The sequence below is a fragment of the Arvicola amphibius genome, chromosome 3 (assembly GCF_903992535.2).
Source record: "Arvicola amphibius chromosome 3, mArvAmp1.2, whole genome shotgun sequence".
NCBI lineage: Eukaryota > Metazoa > Chordata > Mammalia > Rodentia > Cricetidae > Arvicola > Arvicola amphibius.
In genome coordinates this window covers 47,338,262-47,361,841 of record NC_052049.1, presented here as the reverse complement: position 1 = coordinate 47,361,841, position 23,580 = coordinate 47,338,262, and the positions used below count along the sequence as shown (strand labels likewise).

At 41.5% G+C, this 23,580-nt stretch overlaps 1 protein-coding gene across 7 annotated transcripts in view; it reads right to left on the bottom strand.

Annotated features, from left to right (window-relative positions):
- LOC119808869 (general transcription factor IIH subunit 2) overlaps nt 1-23,580 on the bottom strand; it is a 101,621-nt gene that overhangs the window by 53,416 nt on the left and 24,625 nt on the right. The window contains exons 1-3 of one of the 7 annotated variants that reach the window (XM_038321368.1): nt 5,970-7,187; nt 1,968-2,047; nt 485-517 (exon numbers count right to left, since the gene is read on the bottom strand). The exons of 4 other annotated variants lie outside the window; for them this stretch is intronic. In XM_038321368.1, coding sequence (XP_038177296.1) covers nt 485-508 — 24 coding nt within the window. In that variant the 5' untranslated portion in view covers nt 509-517; nt 1,968-2,047; nt 5,970-7,187. Of the gene's footprint in view, nt 1-484; nt 518-1,967; nt 2,048-5,969; nt 7,188-7,232; nt 7,891-23,580 lie in introns of those variants that run through there. 2 more of the 7 variants (XM_038321369.1, XM_038321370.1) reach the window with 2 other exon arrangements.

Sequence of the window (23,580 nt, the reverse complement as noted above, 5' to 3'; positions counted from 1 at the left end):
TCTTTCTCCCAGCATTCACTTTAGTTTCCCCCCCCCCCCACCTAGCTCTTTCTGCCCTGTTCTGCTATGGGCTCAAAGCAGTCTTTTATTAACCAATGGTATTCACAGCATACAGAGGGGAATCCTTCATCACTTTGGAGCCTCTTCCTCCACCCTATTCCCTATTCTTCTGACCCGGGTACATAATTATTGTTATAGGTGCTACAGAATTTATTTTATGAACTATTTTTCTCTTAGCTAAAAGTTACATTGTACCATGAGCAAATATAAATCTGCAGTGTACTGGGGTGGTTTTTAGGGAATGAGCTCAGGTTCTCTATTTTGGCTATCAGGCTTGGATTAACCAAGCCCTGAGCTCTTTCAGTGTCTAGGTTGGGTATTAGAGATTGAGCCCAAGGCCTTTTGCATACTAGGATAGAACACACACACACACACACGCACACGCACACACACACACACACACACACACACACACACGAGTTACCTCGGCCAGCACAGCCATGAACATCACAGAGACCTAGAAAGTAGAAAGGTGAGCAATAGTAGGTGGAGACACAAGACTCTGGGTTCCCTTCCAGAATAAACTGTTTTTATTTCCCCACTACTACTTATACATTGTTTAGCTAGCTACTTGAGATAGCATTGAAACCAGGACTTGAGTATTTTTTACTCCCTTATCTGAGTTGTTCCTTTTGTATTTCCCTGCTCTTATGATATTGTGATCTTATCCAAAGATTAGAATATTTTATATTACTGTCTCCTCCTTTAAGAGCTAATCCAACAGGCATGTCAATTACCCAACCAAGAGAGCACTCCACAGGAAATGTGATTCACCTGAAGATATGCTAAGAATATGAAAGGACAATAATCTCCTCAAAGGATAATGTTGTTATTTATGGATCTTCCATCATGTCTTTCTGCTAAGCCTCCCCAGTTTTCTCAGTTCTAGTTCAAAAGCTGTAGCTTTGGGGGCTCAATGGTTACAAACACTGATATTCTCCCGAGGACCTGGGTTCTATTCCTGAATTCACATGGCAGCTCACAATGATATGTTACTCCAGGTCAGGGAGATCTATCGCCCTCTTCTGGGCTCCGTGGGCACCAGGCATACACCTGGTTGCATAGACATACAGACGAAATACGTAAAAACAAACAAAAAGTAAAATTCTTTAAACCTGTAACTTTTCCTTTTTCTTCCTATTATTCTTTGGATATTGACCTAAGGCCTAAGCATGGGCTCCTGCTGCTTTAGAGTTTGCATTTGTGAAGGTCTCAGTCCATGCAGCTGCTTACTGAACTCCACTGCTGAATTTGTCTGAGTTCTTGGGTCCTAACTCAAAAGCATAACTTTCTCTCCTTTTCTCCATTTCTCTCCTTCCAGCAGCTGCCATATTTATAGCTTGCTGCCCCATTGTTTTCTGTGAAACTCTAATAAATGATCCCTGAGCTTCCTTCTGATTCTGTACATATTTTAATTCACAAGACTTAAGAACCCAAAAAAGGAAACCTTGATTTTCCCTTAACACCTTTTGTGTGAGCATAGTTGTGATTTCTGAGTGTGGCACACCTGTGCCACAGTGTTCCTTTGGAGGTCAGACAACTTTTGGAAGCTGTTTTTTTCTCCAGCCTCCCTCCACAGCGGGATCCAGGATCTGAACTCAGGTTTGCAAGGCAATCTCTTTTCCGTGCAGTGCTTTTGGTTTTGTTTGTTTTGCTGTTGTTGTTTAATTCAGTAACACTTCTTAATGACGAATTACTCCCCTACAGCAGATCATTTAGGCCACTGCCATTTTTCTCTTCATAAGCAAACATTCCAACATCCAAAACAAAACCTTTTCTCCAAGCTTCAACATTGCCTCAGAATAATGGCCTGAAACCAGAATTGCTGAGTCAGCCACACATAGTTTTAAGGATTCTGACGGATGTCATGCACTGGCTCTGGCTAGTGGTCACCTGAGGTCCTTTACCTTCAGTAGGGTCAGGTTCCTGCGTCTTCCTCAGGTGGCTTCCTGCAATGAGATGTCACATAGCAGAATTTCGTGTCTCTTGTAACAGGAAAAGTCTGCTTACAAAATGAAAACTGATTTCCAAGGGAAAAGATCTGCCAACAGCAGTTTTGATGACTCTGAGTCCACTATCCCAGTGGCCATCCGGGGTGGAAGTCATGGTCTCTGACAAGAGGCTCCAGCAAACTCACAAGTATGTGACTGATACTTCCTTGGAACTAAGGTTGTGCGGCTCCATCAGAACCCACCAGACAATGGCCATGGAGTTCCCAAAGAACCTGCTATCATTCAAACCACACATAAATTAACTCCTTCTCTCCAGACATCTGCCCATCCAACCCCAGTAACTTTGAGAACAGAAGTTTACCAAAAATTTCAAACATGATATGTAATTTCTCCAGGAATCAACAAACCTAGCCAAGTTTTGTTCAACTTTATCTCAATCTGGTATCTAGTACATTAGTTTTGTAAATTGGGGTTATTAAGAATAATCCAAGTAAATCCTAAAATTTTATCATTTTAGGTCTTGTTTTTCTCCTGTAACTAGCCCCTCCTAGTGGTTATTTTATTAACTGCAACTTTCAGTTCAGTCTTAGATAATTCAGATTCATGTATACAATGAAGCAGTGCTTCCCCGTTGAATCAAATTGAAACTTTCCATCACTAGTTTGCAAAAGTAACCAAGAGAATTTAAATATCTTCTGTGATAGCCAATTGTAGTGGTGCACACCTTTATTCCCAGCCCTTGGGAGCAGAGGTAGGCAGATCTCTGAGTTTGAGACCAGTCCGGTCTACAGAGCAAGTTCCAGGACAGCCAGGGCAGCACAGAGAAAACCTGTCTCGAACCCCCACTCCCCACCCCCCAAAAAAAGAATAATAAATAAACAAATATACTCTGGGAGCATCTTAAATGTACATTGGCATCCTTCCCCCTTTCAGAGATTAATTTTTAAGTTCTTCTAAAATAGGAATAAAAAGGAAAGCATGTACCAGCTCCTTAACAGAGTACCAATGTCCCTGAGCTTACTGCACTCTTGCTATATAGTCTTGGCTAGCCTTGAACATATGGTAATCTTCCTGCTTCAGTCTCTCAAATGCTAGATATCTTAATGCATTTTTATTACATTTTGAAAGTGTGTGTGTGTGTGTGTGTGTGTGTGTGTGTATGAGAGAGAGAGAGAGAGAGAGAGAGAGAGAGAGAGAGAGAGAGAGAGAGAGAGAGAGAGAGAGAGAGAGAATGAACACTCATGATGCATGGCAACTGTGTGAAGGTCAGAGGACAACTTGTTCTCTTTCTACCAAGTGTATCCCAGGGATCACTCAGGTCGTCAGACAGGTGCCTTTACTTGCTGAGCCATGCCTCTTGAGTGTTGAGATTGAAGCCATGCCCCACCACAAGGCAGAATACCCTAGGGGAGAACTGCTCTAATTACTTTTTTCTAATTTTTTTCATCTTTTTTCTAATTCTTTTTTTTTTCATGATGTTGTAATAAATTCTATGACCAAGAGCCAAAAGCCACTTCGAGAAGGAAAGGTTTATTTTAGTATACAAGTCCAGGTTACAGTCCAATATTGAGGAAACTCAAGGCAGGAACCTGAAGGCAGGTCTGTTTGCTACTGCACACAACATTACCTCCAAATAAGGAACTCACTTCACAGGCAAATAAGGACAGCATAGACTGACAGTATGCTGCCCTAATTGAACAAGCAGGACACAAAAGAAAGTGATTGCCAAACATTGTCAGGACAAGGAGGGACAGCCCTTCAGAATACTCTGCTTCACAGAAAAGTCTGTAGGATAGGATAGGCCAATAGGCCAAAGATAGATGCCCCAACATTGCAGAGGAATTTTGGGTGACTGTTCAGACAGACAGCTGTTTCTGTCATTACTCTTTTTTTGGAAGTCACTTGCTTGTACTTCTTGCTTATTCAGTTAATATTATTTCCTTCCTGGGTCTTGAGGGAGTTGAAGACTAGAAAGTTACAGTTTTCCTTGTTTACCAGATGCAGAAAGAAAGTTACAATAGTAAGTAAATTAGGTTCAAGACTTTGGACTCACCAAGATAGGATAGATAATGGAGTATTTTCTCTGAATTTGTCAGATGCAAATGGACTAGACACTGCTGATGTATTTATTGCCTGCATATATTACATATAGTTATTGTACTTATTGCATATAGTTTTTCTTATATTAGCTATAGCCCTTTTATTTTAGACAAAAAGGGATATATAGTAGTATTCTTTGTGTTTTAATAAATAAAGCTTGCCTAAAGGTCAGAGGGCAAAGCAGTCACACTAGTCAGCCATTTAGGCCAGGGAGTGGTGGCACACACCTTTAATCCCAGGACTCCGGAGACTGAGGCAGAGTGTTTTCTGTGAGTTCAAGGCCACCCTGGGCCGCCCAAGATTGAATCTGTCTAGAAGAGAAACAGAGCTCACACAAAGGTGATCCCACCACTTGGGATCACACATCTTTAATCCCAGCACTAGGGAGGTGGAAACAGAAGCAATATGGCTGGGCGGAGATAGGAATATAAAGGGGAAAAGACAGGAACTCAATGGAATATGAAGTCTGAGGATTCCTGGAGACAGGATCTGGATCTTGTCCCTTAGGTCTGAAGATTTGGTAGAGGTAAAAGGTCTCTCTAATGGTTGGCTGCTTTGCTTTTCTGATCTTCATGATGAACCCCAATATCTGTCTCTGCATTTTTATTATTTGTTATAATACACTGTGAAGAACGCTGCATGCTAGCTGGCTCATAGCCCACCTTATAATCAGCTAGCCTTAAATAAATCATGACCAGCTGCTTAGGGATAGAACTGCCCGCAGTGGGCCCTTCAACAGTAACAGTCAAGGCAATATCCACAGACATGGCCACAGGGCAATCTGATCCTTGAATTTCCTCAACTGAGCTTCTCCTCTCAGATAATTCTAGGCTGTATCAAGCTGACCTCCAAAGCCAACCAGGGCAGCAACATATTACTGATGCTTTGCTCTGTGGTTATGTTGCCAAGCTGCTCTCTGAATATTAATGTTTATTCCCATAGATTAGTGCTGCTCTCAGTCTTGGTCAAAGAAGTTCCTTCTGCAGAGGGTAGAAGTCATGTATAGACTCCTCAGGTCAAAGTTCTCAGGATAAGTAGCTGAGAATGATCAGCCCTCAATGAGACAGCTATGTCAACCTTACCTTAGGGAACATCATGGATGAGAGGACAGAAAGAAAATAAGAGTTTAAAAACAAGGAGGAAAGCTGTAAAATGTTTTCTGAATATGACATGGACGTTGAACCCATGAACTCATAGCAACTGTGGTTAACTTCACAAGACCTCATAAAACTAAGTCAGTCAACATTCTTGGCACAGACAGGGAAGTGGCTCATAAGGTTGCAACTGAACAGCTCAGAGGCAGTTTATGGCGGCTATAGGACAGTCTTTTTTTCCAGAGGTGTGACCAGTTGTAAGTTCCCCATACTCATACAGACAGTATCTTATTTATCCACTCATAGTTATCCATTCATTTGATTTGATTATACTGTTTTAGATTTTACAAATAATGCTAGTGTACACATTACTGTTCAAGTGTGGGCATTTTTCACTCTAAAATCTGTAAGTGCATTTTCATACAGACAATTTAATTGTCCTTTGCTTCTAATTATCAGGTTTAGATATGGCAATATGTTATGCGCCATGGTCTAATCACACCATTAAAGTTTTCTCACTACCTTCCGACTATTTTATCCAGATCACTACAAATGCTCTTAGGTCCTCATTTCAAGCCCAAGACCTTCATTACACCACATTCTTCATTGTTTTAGTTTATTTAGAAAGAAAAGAAGTTTCTTAGTACACTGTAAAGACAGCAGCAGGCATGGCACTCTCAGAGCAACTGCCTACTTGGGTATTTTGTTTCTTTGATATGTGCATTTGACACAGGGACCTAAGGGAGTCCACAACAGTTCTCACCCTCCATATCTTGAATGCTGGGATAATGGGCGTTTCCCACCATGCGTAACTGTTGTAAAGAGACTGCGGATTCTGCTTTGGTGTCATCAGAAGGTCTCTGCCTCCATGAGGGTATTGGGTACCCTGGAACAGGAGTTGCAGACAGTTATGAACTGCCATGTGGGTGCTGGGAATTGAACCCTGGTCCTCTGGAAGTTAAGCCAGTGCTCTTAACCACTGAGCCATCTCTCCAGCCCCCCAGAATGTTTCCTTTAATTCAACAAATGAGAGACTTACTATGGTGCTTTGACAATCTGAGGAGTTGGTGGAACAGACTATAAATTGGTGGAACATTGGCATAAATTATCATATTTTGAAATTTCAGAAGTAACTCCATCTCTTTCCTCCTTTTTGGGTATCATGTCTAATTTTTTACTAGACTTGAGATCTTTCTGTTCTCATTATTTCCTTCCTTATGGATGGCATTGATCTTCAGGTCATCATTCCACACAATTCAGAGCAAATGACCAAGTTAGTCTACAGCAGCCTCTCTCATTTATTTCCTCAACTACTGGGTCACATATAAAGTTCATTCATTTGGAGAACTTCTGAGAAATGAATCATTACTTAAACCAAAGGCATAAAACAAACAGCTCACTAACCACAGACCCTTGCCTGCATTCTCAGCATTTCAATTATCCTAGTTTAATACCTTTGGGTAGATTGAACAGACTCTCTTTCTAACATTTCACATACTCTACCTTGATCTGTCTCATCTAGTTTGGAATTTGTCTACTACCTATATTTCTGCAAAAACTTCAGCAACCTAAAGTTTTTAATTTATTCCATTTGTTTCCGTTTTGTTTTGGGGACAGAGTCCTGTTATAAGCCCAAATCAGCCTCAAAGTTGATATCATCCTGCCTCAGTCTCCTGAGTGTGTGCCAAATGATAGACCTTTAAGGTGAAGTTCACCTTTTCATTTAAAGGTACAACTGGCAATCATGTAGAAATGATCACATTTAACAATACTTAATAAGACTTAAAAAACAAACAAATAAACAAACTCCTTATCACTACTATATAAAATCCCCCAGGAATTATCCCTCTGAAGCCCTACCAGGACTAGCTTCCTGTTCCTCCTCTTTACAGAAGGAACTGGCCATGGCTTGGCAGCTTTGCTTAGTTACTTCATGTTTGCCAACACAAGCTGCATTATTCCTTTTGCTGGGATAAGATGCCCTGACAGAAGCAACTTAAAAGAGACAAAGTCCATTCCAGCTTACAGTTTGAAGGCATAAATTCCAACGAAGCAAGGAAGGTGTGGTAGAGGGAGCAGAGGCTTCTGGTCATATGGCATCCTCAGGAAAGAAGCAGAGAAAATAAGAAGCTGTGCCAGGCTATAAACCCAGAAGTACTCACTTCCTGCAGTGAGGCTCCGCCTCCTAAAGGTTTCACAAACTGCCCAAGCAGCACTAGAAGCAGGACGACAATAGTCAAACACATGAGCTGCCTAAAAGGGTTATTTTCCAATTGTATCACAGTAATCAAGAACCAGTAGTCACACTAACTTCATTCATATCTGAACAATTTCCTCTCCCACCTCATCCTTATGTTCCTCTGTCTTTTATTAAAAATGTCTTATTAGATTTTCCTTATTGTGTGTGTTTGTAGTGAGGTGCACACATGCCATATAGCAGAGGTCAGCTCTCTCCTTCAGCAAGGTGAATCTTGGGGATGGTTATCTCCTGATCTGATTCTTTTGTTTTGGCCCAGAATCCCATAGAAGCCCTTTAATGAGAAACCAAGAAAATATTTGAGGAACTAAAACTCAAATTGCACAGTTAGGGAAGCCACCAGTTAAGGCTCTGAATTGCATTAGCATGCTAGTCAGGACCCAGGAGGAAGAGTAAGTCCCATAAAGCAGGATTTCATTTTGAACAGTTTAAGACTGTCATAGCTTTTTGTGACACTATTTTTTGGGAGACATGAACAAACATTTACTCACCCCAAGTAAGGAGACACAGACACAGCCAAAAATAAGAATACAAAGTCCTACCTGGGGCCAGAGATGATGGTGCATAACTTTAGTCCCAGGACTTGGGAGGCAGAGGCAGGCAGCCTGATCTACAAAACACATTCCAGGCAAGCCAGAGCTATACAGGTGAATTCTGTCTTTAAAAAAAGAAAAGTCCAACTTGGTGAACCAGTAAGTTTTACTGGGGTTCCTTACAGGAAAATGAGTGAGGAGTTACTTACAGGAACAGAAATGACTCAGAGTTGTATCAACAAAAGCCCATCCCAGCTCGTAGACAAAACCAAAACAAAGGCAAAGTCCATATAGTTCTGGGAAAGTCTCTAAATTTTTTAACTCTTGTTGTTCCACTTTCGGATGTTTTATTAACTGAAGTATGTCAACCCAGAACATGGATTTTATGCTTAAAAGCTCATTCTAAAAAAGGCTCAGTGCTACACTGGATGCCTAACACCCAGTCTAGTTGCTGCCCAGCTAATAAAGACTTTCTACTGACTTAAACCCATGTTCGAGTAGTCTTCTCTGGTGAAGGCCCCCACAACATTTCTGGAAGTTCCACTGAGATCCCAGAGACCAGATTTGGAGACACTGGGGGGTCTCAGAACCCCTTGGGGCAAGGAAGAGTACAACAGTCAGGAGGCTTCTAGGGGGTGTGCAACCTGAAATGTTCCAGATCCCCAGGGTTCTCTTAGATCAGTTGCTGCCTAACTCTTAAGAGGGATCTGACACCTCCAGCCAAAAAAAAAAAAAAAAGCAAATTAGAAAGTAGCCTGGTCTGTCAACTCCCAGGGGTTAGTCTGGTTAAGGAACCTTCCATTTGGACACACAGGAGAGCTCAACACAACTGCTGATCCAGTGTGCAGGATCTAAGTGAGACGTCCCTGGATGCTGTCTGTTTAGGTGTATGGGTGTGTGGTGGCCACCCCTGGTTGTCTTTACTGTGTCTCTATGTTTCTTTCTGTGTATTTCTGTCAGTTTTGTATTCCTGTATTGACCACTAGCTTTATCTAGTGTGAGAATCCCTGGCTTAACACCTGTGCTACTGGGAACCCAAATCATTTTGGCTCTGCCAGGTTACCCAGAGAAACCCAAAAAAACCCCACTGTCCCACTCTGGGAGCAGGAACACTTGCTTGTTTTGTTACTTGACTCCTGCTCATGGTCAGGGTTGGTCCCTGTGTGGAGGTCGAGAGAGGCCGGTCCTCTCATCCAGGGTCCCATGACTAAGCAGAATGCACACAGGAAGGGGAAAATAGTTCTGCCCAGATGAGCATTTCTTCTGCTGTGCTCTGCGCCTGCTTTAAGCAGCCACAAAGAAGGGAGAAAATTTCCCTGGGCAGAGTCTGAAGGAAAAGAGAAGTTCCACTCCTTTCTCGTTTATGAATTGATGTCTCCTTTTAAACCAATGATCTATAAAACCACCATTCTCGTTAAAAATCAACAACAAAAAACAACAACAAAAAAAATGACCCTTTTTTTGGGAGGGACATTGCTGCAGGCAACATGGCCTGAACAAAACAGATTTTTCCTTCTGTCCAACAATGACCAAGGAGATTTTCGCTAGGTCCCTTTAGAAGGATTAAAGAAAGATACTAAAAACATTTCCTTTGTTCCTTTTAGGCCCCACATATTGGGGAAAAGTGATAAAAGTTAATACACACACACACACACACACACACACACACACACACACACACACACACAGAGTATTAGTTGGTCCCAGCTGGTAGCTTACAGGGTATTTCACAATAGAGAAGTGATGGGAACAAGGCATTCTACATAAACGGAAAGCCACCGTCACCACCTCTGATGATGAGATGAAACTAGACTTACAGATGACCAGCAAAATTTTGATCAGAAGAAACCAACCCCCCAGGACTGGCCCAACATGAAGCTTCTATAATTGTTCAGCTACCTCCATCCAGATTAAACAATAGCCTGTGACCCTGAAAACAAAGAGGAACTTTCAGTCTATATTGCCTGGCTTGAAGAGACAGGCATCCTGGTACCCTGCCAGTCACCTGGAATGTGCCTCTCCTGCCTATGAAGAAACCTGGGACCTTGGATTCTCATGAGTCAGACTCTTCCAGAGAAATAACTGCACACTCTTTTGGGCCTAAAAGAGGCATTCTTCAGCCTCCCATTAGCAGAAGTGAGCCAACCCATCTTTTTTTGTTTGTTTTTTGTTTTTGTAGCTTTGGTACCTGTCCTGGAACTAGCTCTTGTAGACCAGGCTGGCCTCGAACTCACAGAGACCCGCCTGCCTCTGCCTCCCGAGTACTGGGACTAAAGGTGTGTGCCATCACACACATCTTTTTTTTTTAAATGGACAAACTCACTGGGAGGTGACAGTGAGCAACACACCTGGACCAGGCGGTCCCAAGGACTTAAAGACAATAAATGCAGACTTGTAGTTCTTCTGCCAGAGGTTTCCTGGGTAAATAGGTTATAAAAGGGTCACTGAGGGCATGCTGCCAGAACTGAAGACCTTGGGCTACAGAATGTCAGTTAAGAAAGCCCAACTTTGCACATCAGAGGCTACCCACCCTGGCTACCAGCTAAAAAGAGATAAAAGGAGCCTATCTCAGAGTAGGATCCTTCAGATCCCAACTCTAGTGACCGAGATAGGTTTGGGAGTCCCTATGCTGCTGTCTCTGAATACCAGTTTGTGGATAGAGCAAGGCCTCTACACACCAGCACCAAGTGGGGGGCACCAAGCCTTCAATCTGGACTTTGGTGCCATGGAAATGCCCTCTGGCATACCTGTCCAAACGACAGAACCCTGCAGCCACAGGAAGGCCCATCTGTCCAAGAGCTGTGGTGGTTACTGCTGGTTTAATGAAAGAAAGCAAACATGTTAACTCTGGGTCAAGATCTTACACTCACAGCACCTCATGACATGGCTGAGGCCCTCCTCTGAGGAGCCCCAGAATACTGGCTGCCTAATGACTCTGTGACCCAGTAGCAGGCTCTACTCCTGGCCCACCCTCAAGTCAAGGTTGAGAAAGCCACTGCCATCAATTCAACGACCCTCTTGCCTGATGACAGAGGTACTCGTCCATGACTGTCAGGAGACGAAAGATGAAACCAGGGCCGCGGGCGCTGCAGTGGGTCTTTCACATAAAGAATTCGAGCCCAGGCCCAGAGATCAGAACTTATTAACCTGACCCAGGCTCTTGATCACGTACACAGACTGCCAGTCAGGATGCTTTTATGACCAGCCATGTTCATGGTGTGATCTACAGAGGAAGAGGGCTTCTCACCACTGGGAAAAGAATATTTTAAAACCCTGCTAGAGGCTCTTTGGCTTCCCCTATGAATTTCTGTCCTCTACTGTCAGGTCACTTACCTGGCTGTCAACAGATGGCCCTAAGACCAGTGGGGCCTGTTCATATTCTGATGACACACTTCAGATCCCATGGTAAAGAAGAAACAGACAGCTCAAACCCACAGGTTTGATGGAGGACCCCAGAGGGAAAGATCATTCTCCCAGAAACAGCTGGCAGGACTCTGGTAACTGACCTTCCCTGGGCTACTCATCTGGGGTCCACACAACTTTCTGAGATGCTCAAACCAAGGTATGTTATACCTAGACTGGACAGCCTAATGAGGGATGTCTCAGCCAGATGCCAGATTTGGGCTCAAGTAAAACCAAAACAGAGAATCCTTACCTAGGAAGGGGTAAAAGTGAAACAAACACCCCAGTGAACTCCGGGAAAACTGACTTCACCAAGATCCAGTCTGCTAGGGAAAGATCAAAAGTACTTGCTGATTTTTATCTTTTCAGAGTGGGTAAAAGTGTTCCCCATCCAGACTGAAACTGCTCAAATCTAAAAGGCTCCTATAGGAACCAGATCTCTGATTTGGCCTTCCCCTAGCAATAGGGTCTGACTTTCACAGTCAAAACCTCTCAATAAATAGTCAAAGATTTAGGCATAAATTGAAAACTTCATTGTGCACATAGACCTCAGAGTTATGGTCAGGTAGAAAGAATAAACAGGATGTTAAAAGAAACTCTAACAAAAGACCAGTGAAGGATGGAGAGGCCTCCTTCCTTTGCTTTGCTTCAGCCCACTGTACTCTATGTAGGGAGGGATTTACCCCTATATGAGATTTTGTTTGGAAGCTCTCCCCTACTGTTTCCCAGGCTCGGAGACCAGCAGTTGGCAGAAATATCTAACCATTCCTTTCTCAAATCACTCCCGGCATTCAAGTCCTCTGCAAAGACTTTTCATTGAACTATCTGAGAGACCCAATCAACCTCCAAGTCCATCACCAGTTTCCCCTGTTCCAGTCTAGTGATCCTGTCTGGGTCAGGCAGGTAACCAAAGGGGCATTAAAACCAAGTTGGAAAGGACTCTACATGGTGATTCTCTCCACTCCTGCCTATGAAGGTATTACACCATGGACCCACCACAGTGAATCCTGCCTTCACCTCCACAGTGCAGGATTTCAGAGGCCCTGTCCTGCCCCGCCCTGCTTTTACATAGATGATGGTGATCCTCATGCTTGCCCAGGAATCACTGTACAGACTGAGCCATCTCCTCAACCCCTCATCTAATTTTCTTCCAGCCAGTAATAATATCTTCGTGATTCTCTCCTGTGATACTATTTAAGTTCATGTGTTTCCAGAATTGACTGTTTCTTCCAAGATTGATGCCATTTGCCTCGGTGTTGATTTCTCAGTTTATTGGCTATCCTCACATAGGTAGTGATCCTTGGTTTAACAACTGGGCAATTTCAAAGCAGGTCAGGCAAAATTTGGTCTGCTGATGAAGTCTAGTGCTAAAGTTTTCTAGCACATGGGCAGCCCTAGGTTCCATGTCCTGTACTGAAGAGAAAAAAAATCAAATGAAGGCTCTGGGGGTATAGCTCATCTGGTAGACTGACTAACACGAATAAACTTCTAGATTCAATCCCTAACACCAACAAAAACCAGGTGAGGAAGCATACACCTGCAATCCCAGCACTCAGGAGGTGGGGACAAAAAGATCAGAAGTTCAAGATTATCTCTGGCTAACATAGCAAGTTTGCGGCCAGCCTAGACTATGTGGTCCTCTGACTATAAACAGTCTCTTGTGTGATTTGAATGTTTTCATGCCTTCTATTCTGTGGATAACAGATTAAAGAATCTGTTTACCTGTAAGATTTACCTGGAAAAGGGCTAGATATCAGAGAAGCACTTCAGAAAATGAAGTGCTTTGAAGCCAGAAGCTGAAAGCTCATTCGGAATAGTCCTTTGGCATAAACTGTCTCTGGGTAGTACTAGAATTGAAATCACGAGTCACCTTGCTGGTGTCCACAGAGAACTGGACAACTGGCATAGAAAACATTCATTTGATGCCAAGAAATTTTGTGAGTACACTTTCTTCTTTATAGGCTTTAAATAAATTGAGCTTCTTACTATGGGAAATTGTTGCGTATTATTGAAGAGATTTTAAATTATAAGTGCATACAAATTAAGAAACAGCAAAGTAACCATCAGCACACAGAACATTTTAACACAGTTTTGGAAGGTAGAAACTAAATAGTAGTAAGCCACGAAGCAAGCCAGAAGAAACCACAGGCTGAGCACTCTGATTTTACAGGAAACTCAGTCCCGAAAAGGAGAAAACTCAGCATGCAAGGATGAAGTGGGGAGGAATGGCACGAGGGGAGAAAATGAAGAACTAATTCAGTCTGCCAAGTAGTCAGTTCCTCTGCTCCACCATCAGATATTTCATACAATGGTACAAAGGGGTAGTTAATTACTGATATCTTGTTTTGTTCTAACCCTGGAGGGCCTAGAACTCTCAACATAGACCAGGCTAGCCTTGATCTCAAAGAGATCTGCCTGCTCTGCCTCCACAATGCTGGGTTTAAAGTTGTGAACTATTACACCTGACAGACCTTTTTTCTTTTTTTAAGATTTATTTATTTATTAAGCATACAATGTACTGCTGGCAAGGAAGGCACCAGATCTCATTACAGATGGTTGTGAGCCACCATGTGGTTGCTGGGAATTGAACTCGGGACCTCTGGAAGAGCAGCCAGTGCTCTTACCCTCTGAGCCATCTCTCCAGCCCTAGACCTTTTTCTTTATTCCACTCATTGAGTCTGTATATTTTTATTGGTGATATGACTCCCCTTATATTAAAATTATTATTGAAAAGGGTTTGTTATTGCCTATGAACTAGCTAGGTAATGTTTTAGTTTGCTGGATTACTATTTCTTTTCTTTTTCCCCTATTAGTTTTGGAAATTTGTTATTTTGCCATGATGGACATGTTTTGATTCTTTCCCAATTTGTTGCTGTTAATCTGTTTCTTACACGGAACATATGCTTCCATGTGCTGCCATAGAAGGGGCTGTCTTTCTTTTTCCTGCATCTATAGTAGTGGTTCTCAACTTGTGGCTCACAACCCCTTGCTATGGAATAAAGTTCTTGAACACTGTAAAGATTTGTCACTCATATTGGCTTAATAAAATGTTGATTGACCAGTAGCAGGCAGGAAGTATAGGCAGAGTGGCCAGGCTAAGAGAATTCTGAGAAGAAGAAAAGCTGAGAGTCAGTCACCAGTCAGATGCAAGAAGAAGCAAGACAAGAATGCCTTACTGAGAAAAACTACCAAGTCATATAACTAAACATAGAAAAGAATTAGGGGTTAATTTGTGTTGCAAGAGCTAGTTAATAATAAGCCTGAGCTAATAGGCCTAACAGTTTATAGTTAATATAATCTTCTATATGTTTATTTGGGACTGAATGGCTTTGGGACCAGGTGGGCCAGAAACTTCCATCTACAACTCCTCTGGGGTTGATTGACCCTTTTATGGGAGTCACATATCAGATATCCCACAAATCAAATATTTACATTATGATTCATAACAGTAGCAAGATTATAGCGATGAAGTAGCAATGAAAGTAATTTTATGATTGGGGTCACCAGAACACAAGGAACTGTATTAAAGAATTGTAGCATTATGAAGATTGAGAACCACTGCTCTACAGCAATCCTTTGACAGTGTCCTGCAGTGCTGGTTTGACTGTCACAAATAGCATCAATTTGTGTTTGTCTTGAAATATCCTTATTCTCCATCAATTGTGAAAGTTAACTTTTCTGGGTATAGCACTCTTGGTTCAGAGTAACTTACTTTCAGAACTTGAAATACATCATTTCATGCTTCTCTGGCTTTTATGGGTGCAGATGAATGGTCTGTTATTTAGATGCTCCTGATTTCATGAGTTGTTTTTTCATACCTCATTAATATTATTTCTTTATATTTCTGAAATCTTAACTAGATGTGTGCTGAATTCCTTCTCTGGCTGCATCGGTTCATATTCTGAATGCTTCTTGTGTTTGGATGTCTACTTCATTCTCTGTGCTTATCACATTTCTTTTTTAATATTTACTTATTTATTATATATATATATGATATTCTGTCTGTGTGTATGCCTGCAGGCCAGAAGAGGGCACCAGACCCCATTACAGATGGTTATGAGCCACCATGTGGTTGCTGGGAATTGAACTCAGGACCTTTGGAAGAGCAGGCAATGCTCTTAACCACTGAGCCATCTCTCCAGCCCCATCACATTTCTTATATAATTTCATTAAATGCTCTATTCCTTTTGCTCCTTCTCAGGTATCCCCTCAGGAATAAATTCCAGATTTCATGGAGCTATTGTTCATGTTCCTTAATTGTTCCTTATAGATCTGTTTGCATAACTGCCTCCCCTCTGTTTTCCCATCCCTTCAGTTTCTTCTGTTGATGATGTTTTCTGATATGGTTATTATTTGACCATTTCCCTCCCTTTCGGTATTCCTACTTGGTTTTTAATGTTTCAGTTCCCTTGTTGCACTTTCCATTCATATATTGGACTTTCTCCAATTTGCTAAATTTTCATTCCCTTTGGAGACTCTCTTGTAGTTTAGATGTAATTAACTCATCCATCCTGTTGAGACTTCTGTATGGCCATTAATTCTCATAAAAGACATTCCAGCTTTCTGTGGCTTTGGCTTCCATTATACGGGGATCGGGGGGCTTGAATGGGTATTATGATGGGGAGTTGTGTCATTTTTTATTTTTATTTTTTTGTGTTTGTGCATATGTTTATTAGACTTCTCTAACAGCTTTCTCATATTTCTCCAACTCTCTGGTCGCCTTGTTTTGTGTGAGTCTTCATGAATCTAAGCCGTGGAGACTGGTGGTGCCTCGTATTGATTTCAAAGTGAGTCTACCGAAAGGGTAACCTAGACTTGGCAGGTGACAACAGGACCGCCACACACTGATGACAAGAGTGACCAGATAGTGATGTGCTTAATTCTGTGAGTCTGCTAGTAGCTGGAGCCAAAATGCCAATTTCACACGAACTCTAAAATGGTGGTAAGCAGGGTCCTGTAGTGACATCTAAGAACCTCTAGGGCCAAAGCCCAGGCACAATGGTCAATGCTAGGACTAGAGCCAAAAGTCCTATCCCATGGTGTACTCCAGGGCTGCTATAGCCAAATTTCCAGCCCAAAGATGAACTGTACTGTGACTGTGGACTACAGCACAGCCATCCATACCGACACTAAAGAAGTTTCCATTCTAAGCTATAAATATTAATCTTATATTCTCTAGTTGGGAGACAATCAACTTAAGATCTTCACTAACCCCACATCAGACAGAGATATGATCTCCAAAATATACAAAGAACTCAAGAAATTGGACACCAAAAGATCACATAATCCAATTTAAAAAAAAATGATGTACAGACCTAAACAGAGGACTCTCAACAGAGGAATCTAAAATAACTGAAAGACACTTAAGGAAATGTTCAACATCCTTAGTCATCAGAGAAATGCAAATCAAAGCAACTCTGAGATTCCATCTTACACCTGAAAGAACGGTCAAGATCAAAAATACTGATGACAACTTATGCTGGCAAGGTTGTGGGGAAAAGGGAACACTCCTGCATTGCTGGTGGGAATGCAAGCTGGTACAACCTCTTTAGATGTCAGTGTGCTGATTTCTCAGAAAATTAGGAAACAGCCTTCCACAAGACCCAGCAATACCACTTTGGGGTATATATCCAAAGGATGCTCAATCGTGCCACAAGGACATGTGCTCAACTATGTTCATAGCAGCTTTGTTTGTCATAGCCAGAACCTGGAAATGACCTAAATGTCCCTCGATCGAAGAATGAATAAGAAAAATGTGGCACATTTACACAATGGTGTACTACACAGCAGAAAATAATAACAACAGCTTGAATTTTGCAGGAAAATGGAAGGAGTTAGAAAACATTATTTTGAGTGAGGTAATCCAGACACAGAAAGAAAATTATCACATGTACTCATTCATAGGTGGTTTTTAAACATAAAGAAAGCCAGCCTACAAACCACAATCCCAGAGAACTTAGACAACAATGCGGACACTAAGAGAGACTTACATAGATCTAATCTATATGGGAAAGTAGAAATAGACAAGATCTCCTGAGCAAATTGGGAGCATGGGGACTTTGGGGGAGGATTCAAAGGGGGAGGGGAGAGGCAGGGAGGGGAGCATAGAAAAATGTAGAGCTCAATAAATATCAATAAAAAGAAAAAACCTTAAACAAAAAAAGAAGATAATCAACTTAATAAAATCAGTTAAAGTTTTATCCTTCACTATTTTTTGCATATCATCCTGAGGTAAACCAATTTTTATATGTGTCCATTTTTAGTAAACCAGCTATGACAATTTGTACTGGACCATAATCCTTCTAAACAGGCTTTGTATTTGTTTTTCCATTTCATTTTTCCACTTTAATACAAATGTTATTTATATTTTCCACTAAAAATTTTCCACTTTAATACATCGTAACTAAGCTAAATGCACAAACGCTGGTCAGTCTTATGTATTGATCATTAGCAAAGAGACCTTTTGGTGGATATGTGTGGCATATGTGCACATGTGCATGGGGTAGTCATAACTTTACACGTATGGAAACTAGAAGGTGGGCATCCTGCTCTCTCTCTCTCTCTCTCTCTCTCTCTCTCTCTCTCTCTCTCTCTCTCTCTCTCTCTCTCTCAGCCTTATTCTCTCAATACAGATTATCTAATTGAACATAAAGCTGAGATAGCAGCCAACAAGCCCCTCAGATCTCCTGTCTCCATTCTCTGCAGTGTTGGGATTACAAGCCTGTGGGGCAACATCTGGATTAATTGGGTGCTCTTGGATCTGATCCAGTTCTCTTGCTTGTACAGTAAGTGCTCTTACCCCATGTGCCAACTCTGCAGCCTGAATACAGAACTTTATAAAGAGTCCATCCACCAAGAGTTTCCTCATCATCCAGCTATTCCAAATATTTATATTGTAAAACTTGCATGTAGCTTTGGAAGCAGGGACTACCCACCATTACACAGAGTTTATATATGCAGACAGATCTTTGACATTCAATGATGCTAATATAAGAACAGAAGGAATAAATGAGTTTTTTTCATTTCAAGTAAAAGATTCAGTTTGATTCTTCTGGGGGGAATACAGTTAGTTGAAAGTCAGTCTCCATTTTTCTGTCATGTGATTTCTTCCCAGCTGACTCATCCGTCTCCATCATTACCTACCCCTCCAATCATTCAGACTTCACCTGGTAGTTCTCTCCTTAGTTTGTCCTGACTTGACCCAGTTTTGCTGCACTTAAGAAATGACTCCCATCTTTGTCTAAGACTTGGAATACTTTGTAGATTTCCTCTTTGTGAGTTACAGCTTTTTTTTTTTTTTTTTTTTTTTTTTCCACCACAGTGGAATCCTGGAATGTCAATGGTGCCATTACCTGTGCTGTGCTTTCTTCTGCCTTTGTATATAAACAAGTTCTAAAACAAACTCTGGGCTATTTGGCTGCTTCAGAATGACCAGATAGACCTCCTAGTTCTATCCTGTCTTTTGTTTCTTTCATCTGACTTTCCTTTGGCCTTGAGGATCCCCCATCCAGAATCCCTAGCTAAGTTTGTAAAAGCAGGCTCCTACAGGTAGCACCCAACGTGGGGCTTTCTGGGGAGGGATATCTTTGTAGGGATACCCAGATTCCAAGAGCACAGTAAATACATTCTGGGAGTATCAACAGTCATGTGGTGTAAATACAAAAAAGGTTAGCTGCACAATGTAAAAAAATAAATAAAAAATAACTCAAATATAATTGTAAACTAAAAAGTAACTTAAATATAAATGTAAAAAGTAAATATGGGCCAAAAACACAACAAACAGCTGTCTGTAAATTTACTTAAAGATACTTTAAAAGCTAGAGACGTTAAGACAGGACATCAACAACTGTGTTTAAGATGTTAAATGTTTAAGATTTATACATTTATTTATAAATATTTTTATGGTTGGGGTACTAAAAAAGGACAACAATTGCTTTGGTTTTGAAAATATGTAAAGGATGTGTGCCACTGGTTCCCTGCAGAAGGGCGTATAAGTCTAAATTTTTTTAAAAATATGTAAATAAATACTGTCTCAGTCTGTTTTTTGACTGTTACTGTGTTGTTGTTTATGTGATCATATCCCTAAAACGTTTAAGTAATACCAGTACCTGTTTGTCTGTCATTATTGTCAGTTTTTGTCTACTGACTTTGTTATCCTGGAGGAGATGAGGCAGGCAACCTCTGCCTCTAGCCTCCAGTACATTTTTTATGGATCAGTTTCAGAACTTTGGGTTCCGAAAAAAGAAAAAAACTTCTAAGAGAGGCGTGGCAAGGGCCACCTTCCTTCGTTGTTCTCTGGTCTACGGCCAGCCAACAGCTCCTGCAGAGGGCAAGGGGTGTGCATGACCATGGGCAGAGATGATACTACAGAGAGACATGCTCATGTAAACGGTGTGGCAAAAAATTGACTGCTTACAGCTGACAACAAATTCCAAAAACACCAAGATAAAAAGTAAGGCTGCTTCCAAGCAGCAAACACATATTAGAGAGGAGGCTGCTCACTCAAGGACAGAAATGGTCTTGTGGTTAGATACTGAGTGACCGTCTGTGCTGTGCTTTGTTCTGCTTTTGTACATAAACAAGTTCTAAAATAACTCTGGGCTATTTGGCTGCTTCAGCATAACGAGATGGACCTACCAATTCTATCCTGTCTTCTTCTGTTTCTTTCATCTGACTTTCCTTTGACCTTGAGGATCCCTTTCCAAAAATCCTAGCTGACTTTATAGAAGTGGGCTCCTACACCTGGTACACTGAGCAGAGAGGGCTAAGGGCTTCTGTACCAGTGAAGAGGGTGCCCCCACTGCTGCCCACACACCTGCACAGCCACCCATTACCAGCACATGCCACATGCTCAAGACTCCTAGTCCCATCGTACTCATTTCAAAATTATTTACCTTTATATTACTAAATTATGGTAATTTTCTATATTTTTTCTATATTTTAGATCATTCCTTTGTCAGACATCTACAATTAAAATATATTTTTAGTTTGTGTTTTTATTCTAACAATTTTTTTAAAAAAAATCTTCGTGGGGAACTGGAGAGATGGCTCAGTGGTTAAGAGCATTACTCTTTCAAAGGTCCTGAGTTCAATTCCCAGCAACCATATGGTGGCTCACAACCATCTGTAATGAGGTCTGGTGCCCTCTTCTGGCCTGCAGACATACACACAGACAGAATATAGGATACATAACAAATAAATAAATAAATAAACTTCCAGACAGAATTTCCTCCATGTAGCCTTGGCTGTCCTAGAACTCACTTTGTAGACCAGGCTGACCTCGAACTTTGTGTGTGTGTGTGTGTGTGTGTGTGTGTGTGTGTGTGTGTGTGTGCGCACACGCACATAAGGACCTTAGCTCCAAGTCCAAGAACCCACATAAAAATGCTGGATATAGGGCTGGAGAGATGGCTCAGAGGTTAAGAGCACTGGCTGCTCTTCCAGAGGTCCTGAGTTCAATTCCCAGCAACCACATGGTAGCTCACAACCATCTGTACTGAGATCTGATGCCCTTTTCTGGCGTGCGGGCATACATCAAGACAGAATGTTGTGTACATAATAAATAAATCTTTAAAAAAAAATGCTGGATATAATGCATGCACCCATAACCCTAGTTTTGGGAAGGCAGAAGCAGGAGGATTCCTGAAACTGCTGTTTAACCATTCTAACCTCATTAATAATCTTTTTTTTTTTCCCCCAAGACACTGTTTCTCTGTGTAACAGCCCTAGCTGTCCTGGAACTAGCTCTTATAGACCAGGCTGGCCAGAAACTCAAGAGATCCACCTGCCTCTGACTCTGCCTCCCCAGTGTTGGGATTAGACCCAGCCCATACTGAGTCTCTTTAAAATAAAGGGAGGGGAATGGTGAGGATGTAGGTCAATGACAGAGCTCTTGCCTAGCATGTATATGTGACCAGGTATTGAAGGGGGGAAAACACAACATATCCCCCCTCAAAAATCCCATTTTATTGAGATATTAGTTCAAACAATTTCTCAGCTTAAAAGGATTATAACAGAACCTGAGAGAGAATAGAAAGAAATGACTTTTTTTTGTCCTGTTTGAGACAGTCTGTCTACATAGCCATGGCTGTCCTGGAACTAACTGTATAGATCAGGTTGGCTGCAAACTGGCAAAGGACTATATGTCTCTGCTGCCCAAGTGCTGGCAATTAAAGACATGTGTCACTGCACTGTTTTAGGAAATGAGTATTTCTTTGGAGGGTAAATATGTGAATTCTAACATTTTAGAATAGCTCCCATTTCCTGTTTGGTTTGGTCTGTTTCTGAGACAAGGTTTTGCTTTGTAGTTCAAGCTGGCTTTGAACTTGAGGCAACTCTCGTCTCAGCTTCCCAAGCCCTGGAATTACAGGAGTGTACCATCTCACCTGGATCATCTTTTACTTCTGTTAACTCTTCCCTACATTTTCAGTGTGTTTGTGTGTATGCACATGTCACATGTGCGGCCAGATGACAATTTGTAGCAATCACTTCCCTGTTCCACCTCGTGGGCCCGAGGTTGCACTTGTGTCACGGGCTTAGTGGCCCTTGCCTGAGCTTTTTCACCAGCCTTCATCTTATTTGATGTTAGTAATCTGGTCTTCTTTTTTATTGGCCAATCTACTAAAAATTAAAAATTGTGTTGATCTTGTATATGGACTTCATGATTTCTACTAGTTCCCAGTATTTCCTTTTGCTTATGCTATCTTTACTCACTCAAAAAAAAAAAAATATGACATAAACTACACTGTGATTCTCAATTTTCTGAGAAACTGCCATACTGATTTCCAAAGTAGCTAAACAAGTCTGCACTCCCACCAACAATGGCAGAGTGTTCCCCTTACTCTGCATTCTCTCCAGCATAAGCTGTCATTGGTGTTTTCATTTGATCTTAGCCATTCTGATTGGTCTAAGATGGTACCTCACAGGCATTTTGATCTGCATTTCCCTGATGGCTAAGGATGCTAAGCAGCTTTTGAAGTATCTTTTGTCCATCTTTGAGATTCTTCTGTTGAGAATTGTTTAGATCTGTACCCCATTTTTTAATTGGATTATTTGGTATTTTGATGTCTAGTTTCTTGAATTCTTTATATATTTTGAAGATCAGTCCTCTGTCTGATGTGACGTTGGTGAAGATCTTTTCCATTCAGTAGGCTGCCGTTTTGTTTTATTGACTGTGCCCTTTGCCTTACAGAAGCTTCTGTTTCAGGAGGTGCCATTCATTTATTGTTGCTCTCAGTGTCTGTGCTACTGGGGTTATATTTAGAAAGTGGTCTCCTGTGCCCATGTGTTCAAGGCTGTGAATGGTACTATATTCTAAAAAAATGTAATTCAAGGAAAAGAAAAATGATCCTAAATGGACCTCAAATGAAAGAAAAAAACGAAGAGCCAAGAAAGTGGTAAATTTTTTTATTGCATCTTAACAAATGGTAACTGATTAAAAACAAATAGTAATGTTTTGTGAAACAGAAAAAAAATGAAATATATAACAACTTATTTGAGGGTAGAATTAGATGAATTAAGATTATTTTGGTCCTTTTATTTCCTGTAGGGAGAGTATGGAACATACTAACTTTAGATTTTTGTACTTTATGATGATCACAAACTCCTGACACCATCTCAGAGTCCCTTGAATCCCTTCTTTTCAGAGTTGTCTATCTTCTACTCCAGGTTTCAGAAAGCTAAAAAAGACTAGGAGCCCACGCCATGAGAGGGAGCCCATGCCTAGCACTGGCTGGATAGCCCAGAGACCTAGACAGAACCAAACACAACCGGCCAAAAACAAAAACAAACAAACAAAAAAACAAACAAGTCAACGAAATGATTCCTAACGATATTCTGCTATCCTCTTATATCAGTGCCTAGCCCAGTTGTCATCAGAAAGGCTGCATCCAGCAACTGATGGGAGGAGATGCAGACCCACAGCCAAACATTAGGTGGAGTTCAGGGAACCCCATGGAAGCAGAGAAGGAAGTACGAGCCAGAAGGATCTAGAACATATTAGAACATGGTCCACAGAATCAACTAAGCAGAACCCAAGGGGGTTCACAGAGATTGAAGCAACAGTTTCGGAGCCTGATGGGTCTGCCTGGGTCCTCTGCAAAAACGTTATGGCTGTGTAGCTCAGCGCTCTTGTGGGACTCCTCAAAGTGGGAGTGGGGCTGTCTCTGACTCTTTCACCAGCT